The 12,894-nt window shown below is 39.3% G+C and overlaps 1 protein-coding gene across 4 annotated transcripts in view; it reads right to left on the reverse strand.

Annotated features, from left to right (window-relative positions):
* Positions 1-12,894, reverse strand: part of tmem260 (transmembrane protein 260) — a 38,031-nt gene that overhangs the window by 13,159 nt on the left and 11,978 nt on the right. For 3 of the 4 annotated variants that reach the window (XM_043262632.1, XM_043262631.1, XM_043262634.1), the window contains exons 2-3: positions 11,677-11,708; positions 8,956-9,107 (exon numbers count right to left, since the gene is read on the reverse strand). In XM_043262632.1, the coding sequence (XP_043118567.1) occupies positions 8,956-9,107; positions 11,677-11,708 (184 nt within the window). Of the gene's footprint in view, positions 1-8,955; positions 9,108-9,230; positions 9,373-11,676; positions 11,709-12,894 lie in introns of those variants that run through there. The other variant, XM_043262635.1, reaches the window with a different exon arrangement.

The raw sequence follows: 12,894 nt of genomic DNA on the forward strand, positions 1-12,894 counted from the left end.
GCATGAAGATATTAAAATATTGTACACATTCGAATGTACATATCCACCTGCAATGCACATATAATTCAAGACTTGACTTTGACTTTTGATAAAAGACTCGAGACTTGACTTAGACTTGGACTCCAGCTGGGAAGAATAAGATAGGACACATGGCCGGGGCGAGGTAAAAGGAAATGCTGGACAAAAGGATGAACGAGCGAGGTCAGCTTTGTCTGTTGGAGACCGGAGGAGACAGAAATTAAGGAAAGCAAGGAGAATAAAAAAAGTTGGGAAGACGCGAAAGAGAGAGAGAGCTGCAGAGGGAAAAAAAAAAAAAAAAAAACCCGGTCTCCAGCACACTGGCTTGGAAAAATTTTAGCGGGCTTGACAATTAAAGGGGGGTGGTAGAGGGGGGAAGCGAGGCAGTATGGCCCTCTCCTCATTGTGCCGAGTGGCTTAGAGTCCTCATCAGCCTATCAGCTAAGTGACAGGCGGAGAGCTGCTCTATTCAGCGGCACAGATACACGCCGCGGGCCAAGCGGCTGCCAGCTCCCTCCTGACCCCGCAATCCCTCGCCGCTGACAGCTTCAAGCTCCATGGCAAATTAGGCGCTCTCACATTACAATCGCACAAGACAGATTCCATTAACGGTATCTGAAATTGAGTAGAGAGCAGGGCCCTCGCCTTATCAGACCTGACTCATAAGCAGCGGCGGCACCGCCGAAGCTCGCGCGCTTAATCACGAGCCATGATACCATTTAGACGTTTCCAGCGCGCCTCTGCCTGCCGCTGTGATAGTCGGCCACAAAAGAGGCTGATGAGACTTAGGGGAAGGGGAACAATGGAGCTTTCGCAGGGAAAGCAAAGTAAGTCAGGAAAAAGGGGAGCGGAGAGAAGGATACGGATGGAAGAAAGGAGGAAGGATGGTGTGTGTGTGTGTGTGTGGAACTCGCGCTTGCTGACTACTTCTCTTTTCTCTTCTCCTGCTTTTTTTTGCACACTACTTGCCTTTCCTCTCTTTTCTTCTGCCGTCTCGTTTGAGACGAGGCCGCGCGTGTACGCACAGTCGGACTAATAGCTTGTCAAACGCAGGCGGGGGACGGGGAGGGGGGTGTTCTTGGTGATATCGGCTTCTCTCTAGTCCTCTTTACGACTCGAGGACGGGGCTGAGGAAGACGAGGCGCGGTGAAGGTGCGGACCCCCCGCACCCTCGATTCTGCTCCCGCTGCGTCCCAATTAACCCCCAGCACACGTCGGAGGCTGGGTTAGAGCAGGGGTGCTATCAGGAGGTAGGCGAAATATCACATCCTCCCCCTGTCTTTGCTTCAATGGGGCGGCCTCACTGTCCTCCTCCCGTCTTTATTCCTCTGAGAGGGCTTGACACGGACCTCTTTAGGAGTGTCTGTCTGCTTGAAGGAAGGCATGTGACAAGTCCCGCATTCCGGAGTATGTAGGACCACCTGGGTCTCCTTCTCTTTCTCTCTCTCTCTTCAGTGATAAGGTGAGAGAGTGACACTTGAGCGCAGCATCAGAGGCTTGTCAGCTGTGCAGGATTCTGCTGCGTTAGTGTCTCTGTACTGCTTCGGTTCAGAACAGATAAACAGTGCAACTGTGCAAACATGCTTGACTGCATCATTGCAGAGAAAATTAAAGATGTTTATCTAAAGCAGAGCTTTTACTGTAATTTAGTGTTAATTTAGCATGGTTAACATTTAACAGTTAACCCTCTGAGGAATGTATAATTCTTTAGTTTTCAGTTATATTTTGTTATAGTGTCCTTTTTATACAGGTTGCATGTACTTATTACTTGCTGCAATAATAACAGTAAATGCTGAATAATTAAAAATAACTAATATTATACCTAACCCTACAGTATATATATTCTGTTAACTGTACTACTGTACAATGTAATAATACAATTAAAAAATTTTAAATTAAAATTATTAGAAATTAGAATTAGCCAAATTGTCTGAATTATGAATGAAGCGTACATTTTGATACTCTCGCACGCCATTGGTTGAGTCAAGATTTTCAGTTTGCATCTCATGTTAGTTATCTCACGTGACAGAACCCCCAAAGAACAATTAAAAAATATAAACATTAAGTAGATCTGCTTATCTAGACGACCTTATGTTTATGATAATGTCTTGTTTTGGTTGAGACATGCATTGAGGATACTATGTATGGTGAGTTATTCTTGCTACATGGTATATGTTATAAAATTTGTTGATGGTGCAATTATGGAGTGATTGTAAATCGAATATTAGTGGAAGCTGTGCAAAGTATTACTGTCATACAATCTCTGGTAGATTTACTGTGTGTATGTGTTGTACCTATGGGTTGAGACGTCCCTCCCAACAGGACAGTGCATGTTAAAAACTAATAACTCCAATCCACCTCAAACAATACAGCCAATGGCACAACAATTTCACCCAATTCCATCTTAATCCCCCACCGACACACATAATAGACAAAAAGAAACTGTATGTCTTCCAGCAAATATGCATTTTATTTTCTACCAGTGTATTATTATTCTAATCAAGTCATTAATCAACTGTAGTATTATGTGGCCCTATGGAACGCATGCATTTCGGGGAAAAGGCTGATCCTCTCCTTGCAGGACTCCCATTAAAAACCGCCTGTGGAGACAGTTTGGCAAATGTAATATTATAGCAATATTGACTTCTGATGCAACAGACACAATCTTAGGGCTCCAGGCAAGGGGAAATTAAAGTGATGGCACAGCATAGTGAAATGGCCCTATTTCCCCTGTTCTGAATGGGGTAATGAGGGTTCAGACGTCTTCATTAAACATCTTTAAAGGAAATATTACTGCGTGTCTTTAAACGGTGCCATTGGTCACGCTGAGTTGTAGAATATGAGGTCTGTAGTGCATGGAGATGTTTAAAGGAAATTTACAGGTTAAATACAGCTTAAGCGCAATGGAAAGCATCAGTTTATAGAAAAAAAGTGCATGTGGTAACGTAAATGTAATGGAGGTCATTGGCGTGATTACACTGTTGGGATTAAAAGCAATACTCATTCACTTTTCAAAATAAGTTTTTTTATATATTTTAAATAAATATATTTAATATATGAAAAACGTTTTCTTAAAAGTATACATGTATGTGTTTGCATTTATATATACATAATAAACAAAAGTTTAGTATGCGATTAATCACGATGAATTGACTTACAGTTGAGGAACGGGCAATTCAACATAGGATGACAATGGGTAATTGACATAAAAATTGGACTGTGTCCTATGGTGTGACAGCAAAATGAATGAAAACAACCAAACAAACAATTATCTTCATTCTTAGTGTTACAGATAGCATGATTCATCAGCGTGGTTTATCTCCAGTGCTGTTGTTTTTTTTCTTACATTGTCACACCATACGTCAATTACCCCAATAAACACAGAAGCGAAAGTTACACAAGGTTTCTGTCATTGTTACATTGTTTTAAGAGGTAATAAGGTCATAGAGAATAAGATATTAATATGTGCTTTATAAGTATAATCAACTTCCGATACGCTACAAACATGCATGCTAATAAGCATCCTTAATCTGAAGTGTTATCATTATTTTTAGTATTTATTCTGGTACTGTACAACTGCTCCATTGACTTCTATTGCAAGGGCATTATTGTTTGTTATTTCAAAACTAACAGATGACTCCATATTATTGTCGTGGTAATCAGCAGCAGCTGCCAATAGGGTTTAAGTTGCATTTAATCTAGAATATTCTTTTTTTTTCGAGATACAAAGGTTCTTGGCATGAAAAACAAAGGGTGGGTGTCATAGCTAAAGAGAAGATATATTTACCAAAAACGAATGGCTGCAAACCAGAGCGTTTTAGAGATTAGACTGGCTAATAAAGCATATGCTTAAGCTGCCAGGAGCTGTTGTTTCTGGGTCGGTGATTTACCTGACAACAGAGGTATGCGGGAGGGGGCAGCCAAGGGACGTGGGAAACGACAGCGTTTTTTTTCTTAGTCTTAATCAGAAACGAATACACAGGCAAATATGCTGAGCTTCAGTTCTGAAATCCACGTCGCAGAGCAGTGAACATGGCACGGAACGGAATGGCTTGAATAAAACATTTTCAAGTCTAGTTCACTCGAAAATGACAATTCTTGGACGGCTTTCTTTTTTTTTTCTTGTGGAGCATCAAGGAAAATATTCAGAGAAAGAGTTTTTCTCCATACAATAGAAGTCCACGGTCCCCAAAACTGTTCAAAGTCGCACAGGTTTGGAATGGCAAGAGGTTAACGAATGATAACAGAATGTTCGTTCTTGGTTAAACCGTCCCTTCAAATGGTCGTATTTGCATAGGCTATCACATTCTAACACGGGTACTGCTCTCATGAAGCAACCGTCTTGTTAATAAACACAGCTCACAGTAGAGAGCCACGGGGTGACTAAGAGCGAATGGAGGGTCCAGTAACGAAAGCGCAGTTGTGACCATATGGTAAAGTGCCTTATATGGACACAAAAGCACCAGGACAGGTGGGCACCGGAGCCCGGTCAGCTGTGATATGAGCTGGTGCGTGCAGAACTGGACCCGTCTGCTCTTGGCTGGTGTGCACCCTCACAGGTGCGGTGGACCCAGGATTGAGGAGGATGGGTGGAGTCACCTTCGCTGACCACGCGGCCACATCTTTTACGTAATCCACATCATGAAAAATGCTATGTAATCATTAAGTGGTCTGGATGTGTTCTTACTAGGCGGTATTTTAGGACATGTACAAATTCTTTTAATTGTAATTAACTTTAGGACTGTATGAAAGGATTGGTGCTAATTTTTAAAGGGCTTGTGAAAAGATTTTAATCATTCCTTGGAGTTTACCTATGCTACAAAAAACTATTAAATACGTTTAAAAATCATTATTTTTTAAATGCTCTGTCTATTTTAAGGGACCTCCATTAAGGATTGCCAGGAATCAGTCAATGTTATGATTAGCTAACGTCATTGCAGAGGAAGTTTCCCCTCACTATTGTGTGCAAATATTTTGACAATAGCGTTTCGTCATTGACATTTAACACTCTTTCCTATTATTTATGGTCTTATTTGTTTTATTTACAGGGTTCACAAAGACATGCTAAGGACCAGAAGCTTGGGTTCAAATATCTGTAATTCAGTCCACGATTATGAGTATTATTGATGTCAGCTATCCTCAAAGTCTTATCCCAATGCAGAGTAGAAACCAAAAAGTGGAAAACCATGACGTAAAAAAATAAAAAAGGCATAATTGACAAATCAAAGGAAAATGGAGTGCCACGTCTGTGGAAGGGAAACACATTGTATAACAGTCGGTTAACTTTGAACATCAAAGAGATTTCACAATGAGAACCTTTAATGGACAGCATTGTTGCAAATCCTCTAAATTGAACAAGTGTTTTAGAATGATCTGTTTTCCATTCATGAGTCAATGGCATTTTGCATAAGAGTGTCAACACTGAAGAAAATCTAGTTTAAGGCACATGCTTTTTCACATGTTGGTGTTGCATGGTTTTGTAAAAGTTATATTCATTGACATGTAACAGTCACTTGACAAGTAAAATGTAATGCCATATTTTCACTACATCTTGAATACATCGTTGTATCATAACATATAATCATTAAAATACTCCACGTAATATAAGTGGTTTAACAGTAATTTTAGTTTTGTTACTAACATTTTTCAAAACATTTGCTTTTCAAAGAAAACTATTCTATAATAACAGGAACATTTGTTTTCTCTGTGTTCCTGTTTTTCCTTATTTGGTCCTTTCCTGTTCCTGTTCTCGTTATGTCATTATTAGCGAATTAGATTTCACCTGTGTCTGTTCACCTGCTTATTTCTCCCTGATTGTTTCCCTGTCTTTATATGCATTAATTTCCCCTTTTCCTTTATCGTGGATTAACGTTGTTTATGTGTGTTGATGCTGAAGAATTAGAATTAAAATAATCTTTTGTTTATCCCTTCATCGTGCTCATTCTCGACAACCTTGTTCAGTGACACAGACATAAGCTACTGAAAATAAAGTGTATCAAAATTGTACTCAAGTGTACTTCATGTGTATCTATACTGTACACCTTATCTAGCCGCACCTTAGTTTGATTAAACCCATTAGTACACAGCTGAAATACATGTAAGACCTTTTTAAATTAAATTACAAATTATTACACAGGTATAAGCTACTTAAAATAAAGTGTATCAAAATTGTTCTTAAGTGTAAGTAGCTGTGTAACAGACTCGTTCTGTTACATATGTGTAACAGTAGCTGCCTGTTGCATCTGCATAATCACAAACTGTAATAACTTAGATACGTGATAAGTACATTTTATTTCAAGTACAATGGCTACTACTAAGTACCTAATTAGGCAATTACTCTGTATGACGACACCTTAAAATAGTGTTACCATGTTTCATAGAGAAAATTTATGTACCCCAGGCATTATACTGTCAAGTGTCCTGTCACTGACCCACATATTGCAAAAGAACACAGGAAAGAGGAATATATTTATCAAGCAAGGCATTCAATCCTTCACACACAGAAATTCCTTTAATCTAAATATGGCAGAGAACATATAGAGCAGAAAATGGTCTCAGAGTGGTGTCGGGTGCCAGGGTAGCAGCCTGGGGACAGGCCTGTCCGGTAGTGCTCCTACTGGGAGTGGCACGCCACCTCAGCATTACCACTGGGCACGGGCGAAGCACCTAAGAACCCCAATGCCAACCCAGAAGGGAGTCCCAGACTGTGCCGGAAGCTCTGAAACCCCTAAAACACTCCCTCCTCCCAGTCCTGGCATCTCAAGCTTGCCAGCTACTGCAATGAGCCCAACAGACACACACGAGGCCAAACCCCAGCCCTAAACCCGGACAGATAGCCATCAAAACCTATTACGCTTATGTTTTCAATTGAAAACATAGATTATATACTGAAACTTAAGAGCTAAGAGGGTTGGTTTGTGTGTGTGTGTGTGTGTGTGTGTGTGTGTGTGTGCAACAAAATCCTCACTGCCATCATCCACAGGAGGAGGATGGGTTGCGGGGGCCAAAGGAAATGACTTTTTTGGTTGCTGTAATCCAAAATTGGATCTAAATCCTTTGAGGCTTAAGAGCAGAGGTTGCATTGGACATGTAACTGCAGCCAAATCTCTGGTCAGCTTGGCTCACAAACTCAGCTGAGTGAGGGCATGCAGTGGTAAAAGTCACGTGTAGATATTAAAATACATACAGCAGCTACTGCTTGTTTAGACCAATTTTCTGAACACTGAATATTATAATAAAAATTTGCGATAGGATGTGGTTTGTATGTGATTTTCTTGAGATTTTGGATATTTTCATCATAATGAACGCGTGACATCTCAAATGTTAATTCATACAAAAAGGTTATAAGCTAAACAGCATATTTTAACAGTAAATGACCAATTCCACATGTGATTGCAAAAAAAAAAAAAAAACGATGCGATGGTAAAATGAGTTTTGAGTAAAAGTGTACTATTAATCTCATAAATTGTCTTATGTAGCATGATGCTAATGTTAGCTCTAACGCAGGTGCAGAACCGATGAAGTTCTTCTTCATAATGCATTTTGTCATAACACTGCACCTAGCGTATTTATTTAGAAATATTTTTGAGAATAGTTGCATTTGCAGTTTATGGGGACGCAAATTTGTTTAATGACATGGATATGACAGAGGTATTACAATTTGAAGGTGGTTATAATTCAAAAGGTTTAAAAAACATACTAAATGGTGTTTAGGCTGTAGTTTCCTGTAAGGGATGGTGTAGGACAATAGCACATACAGTTTGTACAGTATAAAAACCATTATGTCTGTGGAGAGTCCTCATAAACCACAAATGCCAAAGTGTGTGTGCGCATACCAGGGCTGTTCTTGACTAAAGATTTTTCTGGTCAACTTGTAGTCATTTATTTTAAACATTAGTTGACTAATCGCACATGTTTTACTAAACCATTCAAATCAAAATACTGAGCCTTTAATTGCCTATGCATGCTTAAAGACACGCATAAAGCTTATCATGGCACAGAAGTAATAATTAAGAACATGTCAAGGTAAAACAGTATGGAAGCTGCATTAACATTTCAATAATTTATTGATAAACTAGTGCTTACTTTTTTCAGGCTCAAGAGATGAAGTAGGCGAAATTAACTTCTCTGCAGTAGTGGATGCAGTACGTATGTGCTTTACATAAGTTCAGAATACCTGTTTTCCATTTAAAATTGATTTATTGGTTCATAATTTTGCTTTCTGGATAGCCTTTATTTTTTTATGCCCGTAAGCAAGTATACAGAGTTTTGCATTCAAGTTTAAAACAAGACGGCAGACAGCTCATCCTATTTTCTTTCATTATTTTACAAAACTGCAATTTTTTGTTGTCATTGTGAGTGCAAGCTAATAAACGTACAGTCTTTTCAGCCTCGAAAGATGTATTACTCTTATCTATATGGGCAAAAATGTATCTGAATTTTGTTCAGAGCAGATGACCACACCGGCGCCTCCATCAGTATTGCAGTGAGCACACTACTACTCAGCTTCTACATATATTTGAATGTTGCATGTTAGATTGAGCAGCCAATACTTACATATTTTAATTTATTGAATGACAGGCGAGTGTTTAGATGTCCTGTCCGATGGATTGTATTACCATAGATTAGCTGTTAAAGATCTTTACGAATTGAGTGACTTCGCCTTTTTTTTTTTTTTTCTGTAATTAAGCAACTAATAAAATTCTGGTCGATTAAGCCTCTTATGGTCAACTAACAGTTAGTCAACTATTAGAGGGCAGCCCTGAAGCACTAAGTAAAACACTAATGTAAAATTGTAGATATAACAGATAGAATATTACATTCAACATATTAGATGAAAAAGTCAAAATGAAGTAAATGAAATTAATTAAGTCTGGATTGCTTTACAAATTACAATGAACATTATAAACTGGGTTTAATAGTCTAAGAGTGGCCTACCTGCAGACAGTGAAGCAGAGGGCTCCACTGGCCCCAGCCCCAAAGACAGCGCACAGGACATTGATACTGTGTGCCGGAGAGCTGAGAGGCAGCAGCGAGAGCATCAGAGAGGACAACATGGTGAAGAGCGGGTATCCTGGAGGATGGGCCACCTGGGGGAAAACACAGCTGTAAACTCGCTCGCAGAACACCCTGATAACAGCAACAGATTCTAGTACCCCCCCTCCTCCCACCATCCATCAGCATACAGTTCAGCTTTCAAAGGCAGACCTTACTTTTGCGGGTTACAGCATCACACTGTCCTCCCCCTCCCGTAAAGCCTGATCTCCTGTCTCCTTGCCTTCCCAGCAATTAGGCACTAAGTCCCCTAAGGAGCGATAAGGACTAGAGCTATTAAAGGCTGTCTCACTCCTACTGGCCTGATAACACACACAGGCACAGCAGGCAAAGAAATGCTGCACACTAGAGCGAAGAGCAAGGAAATGTCTCAGAGAAGAGGTTGTTTGAGGGATGGATTGGAAACTCGGTGGACAAGTGGATGTCTAAAAGCTAGTGTGAGTTCAAGATCAAAGCAGGAGTGAGGGTCCCAGTCAACTGATCCCTCTAAACAATTTCGTAAGCCTGAAGTCCTTGCCAGTCAGGTTTGGTGAACTGTGATAAGTCAGTGTTGGGAAGTCACTAACTCAAAAGTAACTTAAAACCCACTTTACTGTATAATTTACAAATAAAAACATAAACCCAGAAGGAACTAGATTCATCGTTCAGTTCAGGGTGTGTGGGCTCCCTAAAATGCAATTAGCATATAGCTTTATTTTAAAATGTGTTTTCCTCAACAATTTTTCTCAAAATAAGTTTATTTGTCACTATTATGACCTTATGTCTTGAGTTTATGTTTCACAAATAATATTACAGTTTATATCTTTTTCAACAAGTAAAGATTCACACATAAATAAAGATTTATACATAAAATATGAATAGGAAACTGACAAAAAATATTTTTGAAAAAATAAAAAAGAAACCAGCATCTTTTAAAGGAATAATTCACCCAAAATGAAAATAGTAGTTCCAAATCTGTATGAATTTCTTTGTTCTGCTGAATTTCTTTGTTGTAACCAAGCTGATTTGATTCTTCTATAGCAGGAAAAAAAATACTATGGAAGTCAAATGGTGACCCAACACAGCCTGGTTACACACTTTCTTTAAAATATCTCCCTTTGTGTTCAGCAGAACAAAGAAATTCATACATAATTGGAACAACTCAAGGGTGAGTAAATCAACACTGAAAATTTTCGTTATGCTAAAAAATTGTCACGGGCAGAATTGTCAAAACAACTCTCAAAATGCTTGCTACGATCCAAAAGCTTTTTGTTGTCTTTATTAAAAATACATTTGAAAGTTTTGGTGGCAGTGTTTAAACATGACTGATACGATGTGAGGCTGTTTTTTTAGAACAGAAATTTCAGGCAATGTCCTTTAAGTAGAAAAAAATCTGATTTTCCAAGATGTAAAGTTACAAATGCAAGACGTAACTCTAAATAATCGCATTTAAGATGAATGATCTGAGAACTGCAGGTTCAATTAAACTCAAAATGACAAGATTTGCTTGAAATGGCAAAAAACTAAGTACATTTTATAAGTCACTGATATATTTAAACTCTTTAGGAACTTGTTTAACTTGCATATGTAGCCGCTTATCTTATCTTATAGCATATTTAACTTTTTTAACCGTAATAGAGCGATTTGTAATTCCGAGTACAATCAGCTGCAAAGTAGCTTCCCCGACACTGCTAAATGTCTTTAATACAGAACAAACAGACAGCTTGAAGACAAGCAAGAGAGGTCAAGGCGGAGAGGAACAGAGAGGCTTGGGAGGGGGGGACAGACATAGGACAAAAAAAAAAGAGAGAGACAGTATGGCAAGCAGATGGCAGGGGCGCGAAGGGCACGCTTTGGAAGTGCCAGCAAGGTGTGTGCGACTGCGCGAGTGACGTGTGACGCGTGTGGCTGAAATGCCTGCAGAGGTGAAATGCCTGCGAGGCCGACGACATGGAAAGGCACGCAGAGACGTCGCCGGGTCTGGAAGCGCGTGTGGGCACGCCGGAAAAAGGCAGAACGCGCGGTAGGGGGCAGTCCTGCGACGAGGAGTTTAAAGTAGAAAAGATCCACGGCTCAAGGGAGCAGGAAGGGAGGGCCGGCGGCCTGCGGCCCGGAGAGAGCCCTCCAACCCTGGGGAGAGCCGCAGACAGGCAGGCCACACGGACAGAGGGAGGGATTACTGGCATAGTGACACCGCCACAGCCTCCCTAAAAGGATCGTGGCGGCGTAATAAACTTTATTAAATAATAAAACTTATTATAACTGTTAACCCGATTTAGTTCATTCTTTGCGGCTTACACACGCGCACACACGCATGCACAAAAAGGAGAGGGGTTGAGTATAATAAGCCTTATACCGTACATAAGGCGAAGCTTACAAAAGCCATCGCCTAACCATTCAGTCTAATTGGATTTGAAGAACAGGGTTGCAAATTATAGCATTCTCTAGTCCTAAGTTAGTCAAAAAAGAAGTGCACAGAAAAGAAGAGAGGATAAAAAATAAAAAAAACCTGTGGCCTGAAAAGTAAATTAATCATCTTTCTTCTCCCCCCATACTTAATTAAACTTCCTTAATGCTTATAAGAGTTAATGAGTGGATTGATTAAACAATGCAGCTAATGCTTACCCCCAGCTCACAAGCAGCAGTCATCAGCTCTCCTGTGGTAGAAAAACAGAGAGGGAAATTAATGTAAACCCAATAATTATTATTAAGAGACAAGTCCGCTCCTGAAAGTTTTCCCAAATCAAATACTTGCACTGGGTTTTGCATTAATTTGCTCGGATCAAAACCTGCAAAATCTTCCCAGTGTGACATTTCCTAAGCGACACGCTCATTCTCTTCCATCGCACACGGCTCCCCTGATCCCCGAGCAGACAGACGCACACATACACAGGCAAATCTATTCACTCTTCCCGTAGTGGAGGTGCATGCGCAGAGCCCCAATCCGTCGCTGTGTGCCGTACACAGGCCTGAGAGTCCCTTTACGCCGAACCACACACATGCAAAAACTCTAGCAGCGTCTGCGATCTTTTTAAAAAAAAACTTCTCACGACATTATCCATACATACAGTGTCTAGGCCTGCATTTCTGCATTGCATATTACCCGAATGAATACATTTACGTCCCTGTTAAGAACATTCTGAAATATTCCGAATTCATGTCAAGTGAGTATCTTTAAAAGTAAGCAATTAAATGTCTTAATGTATTAATTAATAGCAGACAACTAATTAAGTCTCAGACGCTTTGGTGCCAAAACACCAATTTGTATGTTGACTTTCCGGTTTGAGCCGCCAATTGAAAATAAAATTTTTAAAGCCAATATTTTTAAAATGCATCATTTTAAAAATGTACTACGTTTAGATGAATGTGATTTTTTAATAAATTAAAAAATATTAGAATGATTTCTGAAGGATCATGTGACACTGAAGACTTGAGTAATAATGCTGAAAATTAAGCTTTACGATAAAACATTTTAAAATAGATTAAAATGTAATAATATGAATAATAGTAGTAATAATAATAATAAAAACAATTATTGTTATTATTAATATATTATATTATATTATTAATTATTATAATATTATATTATTATTATTATATTATATTATAATAATAATCATCGTCATCATTGCAAATTGAAGTACTATTTCACAATATACAATATTTTGGATCAAGTAAATGCAGCATTGGTGAACATAAGAGTCTTCTTAGCCGACTTTATCATCTAATTGTTCATGATAGTCTGTAATATTTGATTCACTTCAGGCCTAGAAAAGATGACTGGGGTGATCCAGCTCACCACAGGTCATACATTGAGTTTTAGTAGGAAAAAAAGTACTTTAA

The sequence above is a fragment of the Puntigrus tetrazona genome, chromosome 17 (assembly GCF_018831695.1).
Source record: "Puntigrus tetrazona isolate hp1 chromosome 17, ASM1883169v1, whole genome shotgun sequence".
NCBI lineage: Eukaryota > Metazoa > Chordata > Actinopteri > Cypriniformes > Cyprinidae > Puntigrus > Puntigrus tetrazona.